This window comes from Polypterus senegalus, chromosome 17 (assembly GCF_016835505.1).
Source record: "Polypterus senegalus isolate Bchr_013 chromosome 17, ASM1683550v1, whole genome shotgun sequence".
Taxonomy (NCBI): Eukaryota; Metazoa; Chordata; class Cladistia; order Polypteriformes; family Polypteridae; genus Polypterus; species Polypterus senegalus.
Window position 1 is genome coordinate 61205044 of NC_053170.1, and position 20069 is coordinate 61225112.

General features: G+C 38.2%; 1 protein-coding gene across 1 annotated transcript in view; it reads right to left on the reverse strand.

Annotated features, from left to right (window-relative positions):
• The window catches only part of aspscr1 (ASPSCR1 tether for SLC2A4, UBX domain containing), a 796571-nt gene that overhangs the window by 742612 nt on the left and 33890 nt on the right, over positions 1 to 20069 (reverse strand). Inside the window, exon 3 of the mRNA XM_039739373.1 lies at positions 6722 to 6836. Coding sequence (XP_039595307.1) covers positions 6722 to 6836 — 115 coding nt within the window. The remainder of the gene's footprint in view (positions 1 to 6721; positions 6837 to 20069) is intronic.

Sequence of the window (20069 nt, forward strand, 5' to 3'; positions counted from 1 at the left end):
TGCATAAGCACCGTCCTTCATCCGTGAATATTAAGCGGCAGTGTTTCTATTGGATTGCCGCAGACGGACGGCCTTATATGGACAGGTACTAAATTACGTGGGAGGCGTAACTCCGCCTCCCATGGGCATCGAGCAGAAGTCTATTATAGTATATGGATGAAAAAATAGGTTCCAGTTATGACAATTACCGGTAGAATTTCGAAATGAAACCTGCCCAACTTTTGTAAGTAAGCTGTAATGAATGAGCCTGCCAAATTGCAGCCTTCTACCTACACGGGAAGTTGGAGAATTAGTAATGAGTGAGTCAGTGAGGGCTTTGCCTTTTATTAGTATAGATCACCACTGTGGAAACCCACCAGGAAAACATGCAAACTGCAGACAGGGAACACCAGGAACATGACTCCCTGCGAGGCAACAGCGCTACCACTCTGTCACTGTGTCGCCCTGACGTGTACAGGTGCTGGTCATAAAATTAGAATATCATGACAAAGTTGATTTATTTCAGTAATTCCATTCAAAAAGTGAAACTTGTAGATTAGATTCATTCATTACACACAGACTGATGTATTTCAAATGTTTATTTCTTTTAATTTTGATGATTATAACTGACAACTAATGAAAGTCCCAAATTCAGTATCTCGGAAAATTAGAATATCAATTAAGACCAATGCAAAAAAGGGATTTTTAGAAATGTTGGCCAACTGAAAGGTATGAACATGAAAAGTATGAGCATGTACAGCACTTAATATTTAGTTGGGGCTCCTTTGGCCTGGATTACTGCAGCAATGCGGCGTAGCATGGAGTCGATCAGTCTGTGGCACTGCTCAGGTGTTATGAGTAGGGATGCACCGAATGTTTGGCAACCGAAATTATTCGGCCGAAAAGAGCCAAAAAAAGCACTTTCGGTGTTTGGCCGAATAAGTAAAAAGGCAGAATAAATTTTGCCGAACAATGACGTTTTTAATGACGCGATCAAGTAGAGTGAGAGGCGCGCGTTTTATGCAGCAAAAATGTCAGCAGTGTGGAAGCACTTTAAAGCGTCAGAGAAAGAGGCAAACACGGCCGTTTGCAGACACTGTTCTGCTGAATTGTCCAGAGGGGGTACATCTGCAAAAACGTACAGCACTTCAAGTTTAATTTATCACTTAAAATCAAGACACCCCGAACATCATGCAGAGTACGAGAAAGACACGCGGCGGCTACGGCAACAGCAGCAGCGAAAAGGAAAGTAGCTACTCCCAGTCCTAAGACACCCACTCCATCTGTGGCTGACTTCTTAGAAAAGGCAAAAAAGTTTGCCAATGACAGTGCCAAACCTAAAGGTATTACTAAAAGGATAATGCAATTCATCGCATTGGATGATCAACCATTCTCTGTTGTAGAGGATGTTGGATTTCGCAGGCTTATAGACCATATTGAGCCCCGTTACACCATGCCTAGTAGACGGCATTTCTCAGACGTGTGCTTACCTGAGATGTATAACGTCGTTTCAACTCACGTCCATGAGCTCTTGGCTACAGACATTGCAGCCCTCAGCTTCACGACTGATATTTGGAGCTCGGATGTGAGCCCCACCAGTATGCTGAGTTTAACTGCGCAGTGGATCGACACAGATTTCAAGCTACAAAAGATTGTGCTTCACTCACAAGAGTTTAGAGGGTCCCATACAGCTGTAGCCATATCCGAGGCGTTCGCCAACATGTTTGACACTTGGCGATCGACCATCTAAAGTGCATGCGGTAGTCAGTGACAACGAAGAAATATGGCTAAAGCCATGGAAGATAGTGATCTGAAAGGCATACGGTGTATGGCACACACAATTCAACTGGCGGTCAACGAGGGATTGTTGAGTCAGCGCAGTATAGCAGATGTGATAGCGATAGGCAGGAAAATTGTTGGCCATTTTAAACATTCACCGCTTGCCTATGCGCGCCTACAATCTATCCAAGAACAGTTCGGAACGCCACAAAATCGTTTCCAACAAGATGTGAGCACAAGGTGGAACAGTACATATTATATGCTGGAAAGCCTTTTTGCAAAAGCGAGTCTTGGCTACATACATAGCAGATCATGACCTGCCCGCGACATTCACCGCATACCAGTGGGTGTTAATCGAGAACGTTCTCTCTCTTCGCCCCTTTGAGCAGATAACAAAGAGATAAGCTCATCTGATGCATCTGTGGCAGGCGTCATACCTTTACTTGCAGCACTAAAACGTCTTTTAAACAAAGAGGCTGAAACAGACCACAGAGTTAAAACAACTAAAAGTGCGTTCTTGGAAGCTGTCAGCACACGATTTAGTCAGGCGAACTCAGAACCCCTGTACTGCATCGCGACTGTGCTTGATCCACGATATAAAGATCATTACTTGGATGTGGGGGAAAAAGCTGCGCACACGAGAAATGATCCAGGCCGAGTTGGATTTGGGAAAGCCGCTAGGTGATGGAGATGGTCAGGTGATGCACAGCGCAGGAGATGAAAACAGCGCAGAGAGTAAATGGGCTCGTACTACAGATGAGCCGCGCACAGTCTCGCTGTCCGACATGTTCGATGAGATCCTCCAAGAGAATAACCCATTTGCAAGACAGAGGACAAGCTCAACCGCTCAACAGTTAGATGGTTATCTCTCAGAAGTCCCCATCCCCAGGAGCAATAACCCTCTCGAATTTTGGAGGACCAATCAAGGCGCTTTCCGACCTGGCATATGGCACGCAGGTAGGTTATGGGAAATTAATTTAAGATTTTATTTATATTTTGGATTATGGTAACACTTTATAAGTAGTTTCTATTTTTAACATTAACAATGAAAAACCCTTATTAAAAGCATTTATTAATCTTAATACTGTATTAGTAAATGTTAACATTATTTACAGTAATTTTTGAATTAAAAAGTATCAAAAGTGGTGGGCCTATTTGTTAAAATTGTTAATGCACTTATACTAACATGAACTAAATATTTTTTATTATCTTACATTAACGAAGATTAATAAATACCATAACAAATGTATTGCTCATTGTTAGTTAATGCAATAATGTTAACAAAAGGAAACATTGTAAAGTGTTACTACATATATTTTATATTATGTATTTTGTGAAAATGTAACTATTTTCAGTGTAGTAAAATAGTAAGCCTACACTGGGTTTCAACCATTTCATTATCTTGAAGACATTGTTCATTTTGAAATGAGCAACTGTCAGAAAACTGCAATAAAAATTTCAACTATTCTGCAGGTACTTGTCTGCTCCATGCACAAGCACCGACAGCGAGAGACTGTTTAGTGCTGCATCTCATGTCATCCTGCATCTCATGTCATCGATGGGAAGAGGAACCAACTTTCATGTGAGAAAGCAGAGAAGCTACTTTTCATAAGAACCACCTTCCACTTTTCCTGAAGAAGTAGGCTAAGTAGGCTTATGTCTAGGACAGTTATTCATTTGTTGTGGGTTCAGCTACATTTTGTGCACTATTCAATTCACATTTGTTGTTGTAGACATACAGAGTTACATTCTTTCAGCAGTCAGTTATAGGCCTAACATAGGCTATTCAAGAAGGGGGGCTTCAAAGATGCCCAAATAAAAATATTTGTTTATTTTACTAATTTATTTATTTTAAGTTATATTGTGCTTTGTTTGTATAATATCTGCTGGAATGTTAAAAAAAATGTTCAGTGTTAAATAAATATTTTGAAATTGTATTTTTGTTATTTGATTTATTTCTCTGAAAAGCAACACAAAATAGTAAAAAGCAAATTATAGTGGCCTTCAGCTCTTCTGAATTGTTGGGTCTGGCGTACTGCATCTTCCTTTTCACAATACCCCATAGATTTTCTATGGGGTTAAGGTCAGGCGAGTTTGCTGGCCAATCAAGAACTGGGATACTATGGTCCTTAAACCAGGTACTGGTAGCTTTGGCACTGTGTGCAGGTGCCAGGTCCCGTTGGAAAATGAAATCTGCATCTCCATAAAGTTCATCAGCAGCAGGAAGCATGAAGTGCTCTAAAACTTCTTGGTAGACGGCTGCGTTGACCTTGGACCTTAGAAAACACAATGGTCCAACACCAGCAGATGACATGGCACCCCAAACCATCACTGACTGTGGAAACTTTACACTGGACCTCAAGCAACATGGATTCTGTGCCTCTCCTCTCTTCCTCCAGACTCTGGGACCTTGATTTCCAAAGGAAATGCAAAATTTACTTTCATCAGTGAACATAACTTTGGACCACTCAGCAGCAGTCCAGTCCTTTTTGTCTTTATCCCAGGCGAGATGCTTCTGATGCTGTCTCTTGTTCAAGAGTGGCTTGACACAAGGAATGCGACAGCTGAAACCCATGTCTTGCATACGTCTGTGCGTGGTGGTTCTTGAAGCACTGACTCCAGCTGCAGTCCACTCTTTGTGAATCTCCCCCACAGTTTTGAATGGGTTTTGTTTCACAATCCTCTCCAGGGTGTGGTTATCCTTATTGCTTGTACACTTTCTACCACATCTTGTCCTTCCCTTCACACCTCTCTATTAATGTGCTTTCTAATTTTCCGAGATACTGAATTTGGGACATTCATTAGTTGTCAGTTATAATCATCAAAATTAAAAGAAATAAACAATTGAAATACATCAGTCTGTGTGTAATGAATGAATCTAATATACAAGTTTCACTTTTTGAATGGAATTACTGAAATAAATCAACTTTGTCATGATATTCTAATTTTATGACCAGCACCTGTAATTAACAGTATTCATTATTTAAATTAAGTTAACGAATCATCTGTTAAAGGTAATATACATTGTTTAATGCATTTCATCATGAAAGTGAAATCAAGTATAAATCTAAGGATTATAAATGTGCAGAGAGCTAAAATATCATAAATTTAATGTGTTCTGCGTGGTGATTGCTGCTGCTGTCAATACAGGAGGAAGCCCCAGAAGCACATTGCAACTAACTAACTAAGATGAAGCTTACAATGGTCTACTTCAATGATAAAATAAACTACGAGTTAAAAGTGGACATTGAGATTTAAGCCGAAATTACCACTTTAATCACAAAACACACGTTTCACTGTCTCCCAATTATGTCGCTATACAATCTGATGCTGTTGTGAAGCTCAGAAAATGGTATTTGAGACTTTTAAAATGTATTGTGTAATTATGATGGGGAATATGCAATGCTTGAATATAAAAGCACAACGAATGTATTTGTATGTCTGCATTTTGCTTCACCAAATCAAACCATTCATCACACATCGAAGCACACACATCAATCCTGTATGATCCTCAGAGTGGGTTTCTGTCACGTACAGATAGTAAGACTAGAGACTCTGATGTCATACTGTGCCTCCTGTCTTTTTGCATGTACTGCAACTTGCACACGTTAATTTCTGAGGACATGCTCTGAGGACGCATCAAATGAAGGCTGGGAATGCATGGCAGCCATGATGCATGCGCATATGCATTCTGAGTGTGAAGTATAAACTGGCCCTTACTAATTTTTTTTCCCATTTTATTGAATTTAATAAAATCAAATAACATTCCATACAAGCAAGTCAAGCTTTACAAAACTAGGTTCAAAACAAATCAACTCCCACCCCTGAGAAAGACAGCTAATTCTCAATTTTAAATGAGGAAAACACCATCAATCAGCAATGTTTAAGAGTAATACTGATCAACCTGAGAATTCTATATATCATCCAATCCTAAGTGCTTGCATTCAAAACTAAAAAAGGAGATGGTGAAGGTGACTGTTTTATGAAGAAATCTGTGGTTTCTAATGTACCACTGCATAATCACCCTTTCTTTGTACAAATAAAAATACCTGCTTATCTGGCATCTCACTGTCGAAAAGAGAGGGGGTTTATATTTTAAACCGAACTGTGCATTTATATAAAGTATACTCATTTCCTTTATTCCTATTTTCATTTTTATAAATGTAATATTTCATCTGATGGACTTCTGTTCTGCATTTTTATAATGTTTTACTGTTTGTTCTATGATGGTTATTTTAAAGGTGAAGATGGAAATGAAGTGACAGACTTCCAGAGTGAGGAAAGCACAAGGCAAATATTCTTTTACGTGCTTTCACCTGAAGTAAAATGGGGCAGGCAATTAAAAAGGTACAGTAAAGAAAGACAGACACTTCTCTATAACTCTAAAGTCTAAAGTGTAACAAGGGTGTCATCCTTGTGCAATGATCTAACATAAAGCACATAAAGTAATGGGTTTAGCAGAGATACAGCAATCCGAACACCTGCTGGCAAACTGCATTTGAACTTTGACAGCTCTGCCAAGCAATTTACTAAGCCCAACTGTACATGCTTAAATCTGGAACACCAAATGCCTGACTGTGTTTAGACCTTTTGAAGAAGGAAAAAAAAAAAAACTACTTAGCAGAATATATATTTCTCAATATTAATTTATGTGTTGCATCTATTTGTATCAATTTACATATATGAATTATAGACAATACATATAATTCATTCAATGTTGTATTAACTACAAAACCAAGATCAATCATTGCATTAAAACTTTTAAAATATTCTTAAATAAATATAAAATTGAGATTTTAGAAATAGTCTTTGAAATAACTTATTTTTCATTTAATATTCTCCAACATTTTAATTGTGTGACACTCTCCAGTGCAGTTTAAACTGGATAATATTTGGTTAAATTTACTCTGCAAGATTTAGAATTCAAAATTAAACTCTGTAGACCTTAAACTTATATACATACCATGCTGTCTAATCCAACTCTCTGCTGACTACTTGGCACCATTTCCAGTTTGGCATTATTTGGCAGATTAGCAAACCTCCACTGTTTTGATAAATCCACAACCGTCCTCTGAAACCTAAGAATAAAACAAACATAAATAAATGAACTTCAAAGGAAACCTTTTAACATCAAGCAGACATATAACTATTGTTCTCAAAAACATCAATCAATTTGAGTGAGTAGTCCACTTTTGATATTTTTTGTCAATTTCTAATTGTAATTGTTCATTCTTAATTATAAATCAAAAACAAACCATTTAAATCAAAGAGACAGAATTTAAGAACAACTAGTGATCAATGTGACACTTATCAGTGGGCTTGGTTACTTTTAACAAACTTACTGTTTCACATAAAACATTTTACAAATATTTAATGTTGGAGTACAGTACATTATTTCTTGCACCATGCCACGTAATAAACTTTACAAAAATGTCTCTTTTTGGTTTTTTTTTTGTTTGGTTTTTTTTTATAGAAACACAAATCATGTCAAGTCAACTTTATTTATAAAGCACTTTACCTACAACAGCTGCTGACCAAAGTGCTGTACATAAACTAAATAAGTTTAAACAAAACAAAGTAATAACTCAATCAATAAAATACAACAACTACTAATTACAACGTAATAAAAACAACTAAACAGAGTTAAAATAAATATCATCAACTGCTCACACAGAATCAAATGCCAAACCAAAAAGATAGGTCTTAAGAGCAGACTTAAAAATGGGCAGTGAGGAGGCCTGTCTAATGTAAATCGGCAATGAATTCCAGAGCCTTGGAGCCACAACGGAAAAAGCCCTATCCTCCCTGAGCTTTCGCCGAGTCCTACGCACATCCAGAAACAGCTGACCAGCTGATCTGAGTAAGCGAAAAGGAGAGTGCATATGCAGCAGCTCAGCGAGGTAGGGCGGAGCACGCCCATTTAAAGACTTAAAAACAAATAAAAGAATCTTAAAATGAACTCTAAACTGAACAGGCAGCCAGTGCAGTGAGGATAATACAGGTGTAATATGCTCATTTTTTCGCGTGCCAGTTAGAAGACGTGCAGCAGCATTTTGCACCAGCTGGAGCCGAGACAGGGTAGACTGGCTAACACCAACATACAATGAATTACAATAGTCCAACCGAGTTGTATTAAAGGCATGGATTACTGTTGTGAATTGATCTTTAGAAAGAATGTTTATCATCTTTGCCAAACAACTCAGCTGAAAAAAACAAGATTTCACCACCGCACTGATCTGACCGTCCAGTCTAAAATCCTCATCTATCCTAAAACCCAAATTTGTAATAACAGGCGTACCATATTGTGCTAGGGGACCCAAATCCACAGGAGCAAAAGTAGAAATAGACCCACTGGTACCTCCAGGACCAAAAACTATAACCTCTGTCTTATTTTCATTAAAATTTAAGGAGCTCACTGCCATCCAAGCTTTCACCTCTTCTAGGCACATAACCAAAGTTTGTATGGAATAAGCATCCTTACATTTGAGGGGTACGTAAACCGGAGTATCATTTGCATAACAATGGAAAGCAATTTTATGCTTTCTAAAAATAAAGCCAAGAGGTAGGAGATACAAAGAAAACAGCAGAGGATCAAGTATAGAGCCTTGCGGAACCCCAAATGATAGTGAAGCAGAGGAAGAGCTAAATTCATCTAGCCTCACCGAAAAAGTTCTTCTAGTCAAATACGATGTAAACCACACTAAGGCAGTGCCACGAATGCCCACACAATGCACCAAACGAGATAATAAAATACTATGATCTATAGTATCAAAAGCAGCTGTCAAATCAAGCAGAACTAAAACCACATAATCCCCTGAGTCTGTTGCCAGAAAGATGTCATTAAAAACCTTCAGTAATGCGGTTTCAGTACTGTGAAACGGCTTAAAACCGGATTGAAACACTTCAAGCACATCCCTTGCATCGAAAAAAGCTTTCAGTTGAATATATACACTTTCTCTCCAAAACTTTGGACAAAAATGGAAGCTTGGAAATCGGTCTAAAATTAGGTTGTACAGTGGGATCTAGATTTGGTTTTTTAATCAATGGTTGCACTATGGCATGTTTAAACAAACTAGGAACTACACCTGAGGAAAGGCTGCTATTAATAATAGCAAGAAAAGATAGCTCTAAAACAGAAATCATCTCTTTAAAAAGAGAAGGTGGAACAACATCAAAAGGAGAACCTGAGGGCTTAAACTGACCAACAATCTCAAATAAAGAAGATAGGGTCATCAGCTCAAACCGATGAAAAACAGCAGAGCAGGAAAAAAACAGTTAAAGAGTCATAAGCAGTGAAAGGTATATGAGCCCTAATAGTATTCACCTTATCCACAAAAAAGTGCAAAAATTTCTCACGTCTCAAAAGAAGATTCCATACAGGCATTCTGTGGAACATTTAATGGTTATAACATTATTAATTAAAAATACCAAGATTTATTTTTTGGCCAGTTACTATCAATCTTTGCTTTAATTTGGAGACTGGGAAATGGAAGTTGTCATCCCAATCTGGAAAGGCACAATTACAGGAGGATAGCACTGCTCTACAGTATGTGCCAGGTAAGATCCTAGCTAATGTCATCCTCAATAGCATCCTTGATCACTTGCTCACCTCCCAGTGACCACAGCAGTCTTGTTTTATGCCCAAGAAGTCTACCATTGACTATATCCTGGCACTGAGGTTCTTACTAAGCGCAAATGAAAATATCAGCAGAGTTTCTTTGCAGTCTTTGTTGATTTTTATAAAGCATTCAGCTCAGTTGATCAGGTTCAAGAGACTTCGTGGGATCCACCCAAAGTTGCTGGATATCATGGCTTGCTTGTACACTTGTACTGTGAATGCTATGCAGAATGGAGGCAGAACCTCTGTGTTTTTCTCAGTTGATTCTAGGGTTCATCAGGGGTGTGTTCTTGCTACTATTCTGTTCAATCCTTGCAGGAAACTGGGTTTTGCGCAGGGTCATGGGGTCCAGCAGCTGTGGGGCATCTGCTGGTGAAGAGAGATTAACTGATCTTGACTTTGCCAATGTTGTTGTGATCTTCCTGGAGTCAATATAGGATCAGATTGGGGCTCTTGAGAGACTAAGCAAGGATTGTCTAAGCTTACGAATGTCTTGGATAAATTCAAGATCCATGCCTTTAGCAGTGTTGTCTGTGTGGGGAGAGAATGTAAACCTTATCGCTGGTGACTCTTCCTATGAAGTCAGTAGACAGATTGGAAGAACATGGGGTCACTGGAAAGAGGTGTGGTGTGCTCCTGATATCTTTGCAAAAGGATGAAGGTCCAAGTTTTTAGAGTCCTGGTGATTCCTGGTTTGCACTGTTGTGAGACATGGAAGCTATTTAGTGAGCTGAGACAAAGACAGTACTCCTTTAGTACTGTGTCTCTCTGGAGAATCTTTGGGTACCACTGGTTTGACTTTGTGTCAAATGAGCAGTTGCTCACAGAGTCCTAAATGAGGCACATCACCTGCACTGTGAGGGAGCATCAATTACGAAACCATTGCCATGTGGCAAGATTCCCAGAGGGTGATCCGCCTCACAGGATCCTCATGTTTTTCAGGACCTGAACAGCTGGACCAGGCCATGGGTAACGCCTACATAACACCTGGCTGCAGCAGATAGACAGACAAGTGGCCCAGTAAAAAATGATTATCTGGGGGGTTGCCAACTGGGATCCTGAGCTGTTTAATTGTGTTGTGGGTGCAGCAACGTGCTGTACCACTGCATGCTCCCCAAACAGTGCAGACCTGTGACTATAAATTTTTGAAATCATTTTTAAATTAATTTTAAGAGATGCTGCTGACCTAAGAATTGGCTCATCTTAACACTAGAATTACCAGAGCCTACGAAAAAACTCGTAGATCCAGCACACCTTAAATTGCTTCTTAAATCCGTCTGCACCTCTCCGGCAGCATCTTTTGTGCTATAAATGTGCAGATAAGAGCAACAAGCAGCTGGCTATTCCATCCCCCACCATCGCAGAATGTGCACGAACTTCTTCCAGCTCGTGCCTTGATTGATTATCTGGGAGTGAAGTGGAGTTTTAGAGTGGAAATAATAGATCGTTATTTGGAACACATGTATTTCATGTGTGTTCCGTTTCTACAGTAATCTGTGTAAACACATTGTTAAAACAGAAACCTTTACATATTTTAGTAATAAATGTTACAAAATGTAGGCATAAACTACAGAATATATAAAGCCTGATTTCCAAAGATCAAATAAACACTTTCACAAAAGGTTTACAAAGGATACACTAGCTTCAATGGCGTAGTGCTAAAATATGCTGTTACAGCAAGCCTGCCATGTTTCAAAGACCTGAATTCGATTCCCCGCTGAGAAGAAAGAGTTGTTTTTTTTTAACCTCCATCTGACATAAAATTTATAAATTGGTATGCACTGTCAGTTAATGAGATCGCTATATTTTCATGTGGGATGCTCCTTTTAAAATATTTTTTAACAACTGAGACTGCAATTAACATGAACAAGTGTCCTTATAACTATTTATAAGATCCATAACACACAGACAGACAGAGCACTGCGTAATAGAGAGACTAGATAAATAAACAGGAAAGGCACATGTACTGAAAGAAAAAAAAAAGATCAACACGTGCGTTGTTCCTGCTGCACTGAATAAGCTCACGCACTCTAAACCCTCCCCCTCTACCCCGATCTGACTCTATAACGCTTGCACTGTTACTTTGAGTCAGATCAGAAGAGGCACGCAAACAGGTGGGATTAGAGTGTACAAGAACCATCTTTCCTACATTACGACGTGTGTACCTGTTGCAATGCACACACTTTTCTCTATGCTGTGGTTTCTATTGCATTGAAAGGGCACTTGACACTGACGCAGTTTACTTTCCTAGGGAAACGGCTGTCTTGGAACAGAAGCTCTGTGTGCTATGGATCTTAAAAATAGCAGTTATAAGAACACTTATGTTAATTGCAGTCTCAATTGTTAAAAAATATTTTAAAAGGAGCATCCCACATGTAAATATAACAATATCATTAGCTGACAGTGCATACCAGTTTATAAATTATGTCAGTTTGAGGTTAAAAAGAAAAAAATAAATAAATAAATAAATAAATAAACAGTTCCTCCCCAGCGGGGAATCGAACTCAAGTCTCTGAGGAACGGCAGATGTGCTTCGTCAGCAAATCTTAGCACTACGCCACTGGAGCCGCTGTGCTGTTCTTGAACCATTTGTGAAAGTGTTTATTTGATCTTTGGAAAATCAGCCTTCACATATTCTATAGTTTATGCCTACATTTTGTAACATTTATTACTAAAATATGAATAAGTTTCTATTTTAACAATGTGTTTACACAGATTACTGTAGAAACGGAACACGCATGAAATGCGTGTGTTCCAAATAATGATCTATAATTTCCACTCTAAAACTCCACTTCACTCCCAGATAATCAATCAAGGCATGAGCTGGGAGAAGTTCGTGGGCCAATCCAATTGAAAACCTATGGAAAGAACTGAAGATCAAAGTTCATAGAAGAGGCCCCCGAAACCTTTAAGGCAGTTTGTGTGGAAGAATGGGCCAAAAATCACACCTAAGCAATGCATGCGACTAGTTTCTCCATACAGGAGGTGTCTTGAAGCCATCTTTACAAAAAAGGCTTTTCTACTAAGTATTAAATAAATTTCAGTAAGCATGTTCAATACTTATTCCCGGTGTCATTCCACTTTATTAAAAATTTAATTTATGGACTTATTTGTTTTAATTTCTTTGTATGTGTGGATTACTTGGGTTGTTACCGACATCTGGTGAAAATTTCATGTCAATACCCCATTAGAAATATATTTACGGAGAACAACATTGACGTGTTCAATACTTATCTTCCCCGATGTATTTTATACCAAATCATAAACAGTAAGAAAAAGAGAACAGAGTGCAGAGTACAGAGTGTAAAAAGGAGACAACTTGCTAAGCATGGTATTCTTTGAGTTTTGTGGAACTTTCCCTCTTTTGCTTCACTCCTGGTAGCAACCTTCATTGCGTAATTGCAGTTGTCCCATTTATCAGCATTGTTCCTTTCTTTCTTCTTGGGACACGGCAGAAAAAAAAAAAAAAAGGTCTTGGTGCCTAAAAATAGCCCACTTGCTACAGCATTATTACTGACAAATATGGACAAATAAGAAAATATGGGTCAGCTAATTTTGTTTTTTTCTACAATATCGACAAATTTCAATCAAATGAGTTAAAGTGGCTGAGGATTTTGGGGGATTTAGATTTTCTGTTTTTGTTTACTCCTAAATACTGATATTTCAAAATGTCCATTCTTGGAGGACACCTACTGCCCTAGATGTTCCATTATGCCAAATTTCAGCTTTTTATCTAAACAGGAAATAGTACATTCCCAGTTCCAAAAATGATAGAATGCGGAGTAAAAGGTAAATAAAAAAGGAATGGAATGATTTGCATATCTCATAAACCCATATTTTATTCACAATAGAACAAAGAAAACACATCAAATGTTTAAACTGAAATAATGCATCATTTTGAGAAAAGAATAAAGTCCTTTTGAATTTGATGGCAGCAACACATCTCAAAAAAGTTGGGACAGGGCCAAGTTGAACACTGTGTAGCATCCCAACAGTCCATAAGTGTCTGGGACCCGAGAAGACCATTTGCTGGACTTTTGGGAGGGGAAAGTTGTCCCATTCTTGTCTGATATTGGAATCTTCCTGCTCAACAGTCCTGGGTCATCTACGTCGTATTTTTTTTTTCATGATGCATCAAATGTTTTCTATTGATGAAAGGTCTGGCCTGCAGGCAGGCCAGTTCAGCACAAGGACTAGTCTATTACAAACCCATGCTATTGTAATTTATGCAGTTTAGTATTGCCTTGCTGAAATATGCAAGCCCTTCCCTGATAAAGACATCGTCTGGATGGGATCATATGTTGCTCTAAAACCTATACATACCTTTCAGCATTGATGGCGCCTTTCCAGAAATGACAATTCCATGGGCACTAATGCAACCGCATAACATGAGAGACAGAGGCTTTTGAACTAAGCCCTAATAACAAGTCAGATGGTCCCTCTCCTCTTTAGTCTAGAGGATGCGGAGCCTAGGTTATCCAAAAAGAATTTCAAATTTTGATTTGTCTGACCACAGAACAGTTTTCCACTTTGCCTCAGTACATTTTGAAAATTAGCTTTAGCCCAGAAAATTACTGTGGCAGTTTTGGATCATGTTCACGTATGGCGTCTTCTTTTCATGATAAAACTTTGACCTGCATTTGTGGATGGCACGGATAAATGTTTTCATAGGCAATGATTTCTGGAAGTGTTCCTGATCCCATGTCAGTTTCAACTGTAAGGAATGTAATCAGAAAATGGAAGGCCACAGGCACAGTTGCTGTTAAACTCAGGTCTGGTAGGCCAAGAAAAATACAGGGGTGGTATATGTGCAGGATTGTGAGACTGGTTACTGACAACCCACAGATCACCTCCTGGGGATTGTCCTGGCCATGGACCCAAAATTGCGATGTTTTGTTCCACAAGCCACTTAGTTATCATTTTTGCCTTATGGCACGGTGCTCCATTATGCTGGAAAAGGCATTTCTTGTCACCAAACTGTTCTTGGATGGTTGGGAGAAGTTGCTCTCGGAGGAGGTTGTGATACCATTCTTTACTACTCCCCAGATCCCCTTAATCACCAATGAGAATTTGTGGTCAATACTCAAGAGGCGGGTGGACAAACAAAAACTCACAAATTCTGACAAACTCCAAGCATTGATTATGTAAGAATAGGCTGCCATCAGTCAGGATTTCGCCCAGAAGTTTATTGACAGCATGACAGGGTGAATTGCATTAGTCTTGAAAAAGGGCCAACACTGCAAATACTGACTCTTTGCATAAACAATATAATTGTTAATAAAAGCCTTTGAAACTTATCAAATGCTTGTAAATATACTTCAGAATACCATTGAAACATATGACAAAAAGATCCAAAAACAAAGCTGCAAACTTTGTGAAAACCATATTTGCGTCATTCTCAAAACGTTTGGCAACGACTGTACGTATCCATTGTATATCTATAGGAGTGACTGCTGTACTTAAAAGAAAACTAAACATCTACTTGCCTGGAAAGGTACAGATCAGTTTCTAGCATTAGTACAACTTCTAAAGAACAGATTCTCAGAAAGCATTTGCCTTCTACTGGATAAAAATGCATTGGCACATTTAGTTTGCAACATATCACAAGAATAAGTGTTTCTCTAAACACTGACATCTCCCTGTACACGAATTAGCTTTCATATGTTGGCTTACAAGCTTTCTCCAAAAGACCTATCTAGTTTGTCATAAAATAGCTAGACTCAGAAAATAGCATAAATATAGGACCAGCTCTCATACTTTATAAAAATTAATAAAGTAAAAGCAAATATGCAAACAAAAACAAGTTAAAAGGATGTATATTAATAGTGTTTTTGTTAAACATCTTTTAGGGAGAAAATTGATTAACACAGAATAAAATAAATGATTTAAGCAAGGACTGCGTTATTAATGTAGCAGAGGTGGATACTTGCATGCTACAAGTCTCGAATTAGAGGCAGGACGTCTTCACATTTACAGCCCATTTGTTTGTCAGCAGGCGCTTAGTTACCCTGTTTCAGCTCCAGGTAGTTCGGTTGCATTCTGCAGAGCAAACATTCTAATGAAATAGAACATAATGCAATAATGCTAGGAATCTTTTTCATTGGGCAGAAAATCCTCCCAAAAGAAAAATCATCATAGAGGGTCAAAAACAACTTCATCTGCAATAATTATGTGGTTCATTTATCAGGCATTCTGCTCACAGACCAAGGCATATTATCTAATAGCAATAAAAGTAAATGAAATTTGTGCACCACAAGAAGGACACATTTCATAATGGGGACTCCAAAGAAGACAGACAGACTCTGCTAAGGGCATACAGAGATGTGCGTAAATGTCATTCAAACCATACAAGTGTACAGCTGAAAATAATTGCATTCCTATAGGCTCAATGTACAAACACAGAGACAAGGGCATGTTATACAACAACAGATAGACATAATAACACAGAGAGAATATACTGTATGTATAATCCAATAGATAAGTTGGTAAATAGTTGTAAAGTGTTCAAGTAACGAAAAACACAATGCACTGACATAACAGCTATTTAGGAAATGTGAGATTCCAAATATTTGTGTTCAGATAGTCGGTGTGCGTTCAGGAATTTAACAGTCCCAGTCGGTCAGCATGTTGTTTGTTGTTGGTGAGAGTGGAGTTGTCCGATAGCCTGTGGGAAGAGACTCCTACGGAGTCCAACAGTCTTGCACTGCATACTGCGGAAGCATTTGCCAGAGAGCAAAGGTTTGAGGGCTGGGGAGTCTCCGACTCTCTTAGTTGTTCTAAGGTAGCATGACAAATACAGATTATGTATAGACGAGAGGGTGGTTTCCAATGATTTCTTCTGCCAACTTCACCACTCTCTGGAGTGTCTTCTGATTTGAAACAGTGCAGCTGCCATACCAGATTGTGAGGCTGCTGGTCAAGATGCTCTCTATAGCGTGTCTGTAGAATGGTGTGAGGACAGGAGGAGGGGAAGATTAATCTCCTCTGTCACAGAAATTGAAGGTACTGCTGTGCTTTCTTGACAAGAGAGGTGATGTTTGTATTCCATGTCAGGTCATCCATGATGTGCATCCTCAGGAACACGGTTCTTCTTTCTGACTAAAAAGTCATGCCATGGATTATAAGCCATGCGTTTTCTCCTGGAGTCAATAATGACCTCCTTCATCTTCTTGATATTCAATGACAAGTTGTTGTTGTCACACCACACAACAAGTTGGTTCACTTCATCTCTGTAGGCTGAGTCATTATTGTTGCATCGTGTACAAATTTGATCATATGATTTGAGTCATGCCTGGCATGACAGTCATGAGTTATCAAAGTGAACATCTCCAGGTTCAGAACACAGCTGTGGGGTATCCACTGTACATGGTGATGGTCTCAGAAATGTCTTTTCCACCACACTGTCTGGGGGTTTGTGTGAGGTAGTCCAATATGCAGTTGCATAATGGGGTGTTGATGCCTAGTGGTTTAAGTTTTCATGCCAATTATTTTCCACATAGGCCATGGTCAGATGACATATCATACAAGCTTAATTTGCAGATTGTCTCTAGTAGCCCACTACATGAAGCTCTTAAGTGTTTAGGTCTCTAAATACTGCTTAATAAAGTTACTTTTGGGCTATATAATTATCATTTAACTTTGATTCTACAGTCTCCTCAGTGTCTACATTGTGACAGAAGAGTGACTGCATTGAAAGAACACTCCACCTGCATGCATAACATTTGCACTGTAAAATTAAGATTCTCACCACCAAGACATGTGGTGTGATCATCTTGATCACAAGTGTATTTGTAGTAACTTTGGAACACAAAGATTTTTATAATGAAAAACATTTATCCTTTATTGTTAAAAGGGAAAGCTGGGACCCCAACCCAGCATCATCCGATATGTACCTCTCCCACAGAGAGAGAGAGTGTACATCAAAGTAAACAATCCAAAACTGTACATTAAAAGTACTAACAAATACAAGTTTAACAACTATTTACTATCTGAATTACAACAGTTGCCCTGCATTAATTAAAATATTCCTATATTTACTTGAACCAGCATCTCTTTAAATTGTGCATCATTGTAGAGGTCCTGTGCCAGAGACGTCTGGTGGCACAGTGATCTAGTGGGCTGCTGAGATAAGAAGTCCTACTTAAATAGTATGTCAGCTGAGATTGCCTAATTACCAGCAGCAATGGCATCACTTGACTCGTATACCATGCACACATTATTACTACTATTACTTATTATATGACTGATGCCTTACAACAACTGATAGATGGTCTAAATGGTATTGGTCCAGTTGTTCTGATTCAGAAAACAGCGCAACTTGTATGTTCACATCTAATTAAATAAAGGGGAGCTACAGGGAAAACCAATGCAGAGTTCAAAACAACTGTTCCAAACAAACTACATGTAAAAACACAGCTAAATGTGGGCAACAGCTGACTAACTCAGTATGTGAATGCTATATGTTTATCTGTGATAAGTATTTTGGATTTTAGACCATGGCAGATTCAGGTGTAGCCAGTAATTTAATTTCATCAGGCCTTTTGCTTGAATTAAAAATTAAACCAATTTCTTTAAAATTGGTAAATTGATTTAAGTGTTAGAAATTAAACTAGTACTAGAAGAATGAATGCACTGGTTGGAGGGAACGGAGTATTCTTTGTCAATGCTCGAAATAAAAAAAATACTTGGGAGAAAACCAATTGCTTTTTCACCAAACAGAAACAAAATAGTTCAAATGAACACAAAAACTTGAGAGCCTAGAACGGAGGACATGGTAGGTCTGTCTGCCTTTTACATATCCCGATTACTGACGCACTTCTCCATTACTGCTGACCTCTGACTGACATTTTGTTCAAACTTTAAAACTATTAAATAAAAAAAAAAAGCTATATACAGCCACACATTAGTCTACTCAAAGTGTTTAATCAGATTCTGAGCTGTTGTCACTGGCAATTAAAATATAAGGCTTCTTCTCGTTAGAGCTAAACCAGCATCACACAGGTTCAAACTGTCCAGTTTAAATCATCCAAAACGGAGACACAATGTGAATTGCGTAGTTTTGATTTTTTTCCATTTTGTGCAGAAAAGCCTCATTAGCAATGTGTAGCTGTTATTGGAAGCACAAATATGATCAAAAGAGTCCTAAAATATTTACAGCAAGGTTCATGTTTCAAGATGACCTCTCACAAACTACTTTAAGACATGTCTGTGAAATGACCTTTGATGAACAACTTTAGCAATCTCTTCTTAATCTGGACAAGCTGCACATTACACTCAATCTTTGGTATGTCCCATTTTACTAGAGTGTCTATATTATCCTCTCAATAGATGATGTCATCAGGTTATGAATCATGACAGAACACAGACAAACAAGAATCAAATCATCTCTGCTCTTCTTGAGCTGCCTTTTCATCACCTACCATGATTTTACTTTTTTTTTTTTTTTTACTAGAGTGTTACTTTCACTGCTTTTTTCACACTGCTGAGTAAGGTCATCTCAGAAGCTTGAGACTCGGAAAGCACTGGAGCTAGATTTTCTCATATGTAATGCAGATCTATCTAACACACACATTATATCAGTACTTTTTTCAGTCGTCTGAAGGTCTACTTAATCCCTGTGTATCATCCAGCTGACAAATGTCCAGACTTGAAGTGTGCAATTATACTTCAGTGTGTTGATGAATTCCTGAACCTATCCCATACCTCAATGGTTTTTCCTTCATAGTTCATCATTTTCATGATGCAACTTTTAATTGTAGTCGCAGCTTGAGGCAAAAATTAGGTAATTCTTCTGGCATATAAGACATAGACATGAGATTTCCCTAAAGAGGTGAAGGAGGAAGTGGAAATGCACAAATGTTATCTTGACATTAATTAAGCTAGTTTGCATTATAAACATATGCTTTATTGTGTTTCGTATTACCTGAGCATGGTAATGCTAAAGCTCAGCTCATTCAACAAGACTGCTCACAGACACAGCTGCATAAATATGCTTCAATACATGCTGTGATGTTATCATAAGAGTTAGAAGGCATATTTTGTGAACGGCAATTCCAGGCATGCACCATATAAAGCTACATTCAATTTAGTAATAATGTTGGATGTTTTTGTGCTCAAGTGAAAAAAGTAGATGTTGGGTATTTGTGAGCTATAGTACTTGCTATGAACAAAAACTATTTTTTGATAAATGACCTAGCTATCCTTCAGCTTAAATCAGAGTATAATTGTACCTGGTTCAATATAATTAGATTTTCTTTATTTGATTATTTAGCCTTTTACTGTCTATCACTTTTGAAAGTAGATCAAAGAGGAATCACAAGTAAGAGCCTTTATAATGTGCTTTATAAGCTCTTTTTTATTTTTGTGTTTGTTTATTCTACAATATCGTACAACATTCCTCATGCTAGGAGATCTTAGGAAGAAACTGATTTAAGTGATATATTGTTGTTACAGGCATAAATCTTTACCAATTTGACCAATTTTGTGCTCTGTATTAGGGGTGAGGTACTTTACAAGTAAAACTGCAGATGCTTTGCCTTAGGAGTCAAGTCCAAGTCATGAGACAAGTCTTTAAGCAAAGAGATTTGGAAAAGTCCTGCCCACTTCAGTCAGACAGTTTATTAATCTCAAGGGGAAATTCACATACTCCAGCAGCAACATACTGATAAAGAACAAAATTAAATTAAAAAGAGTG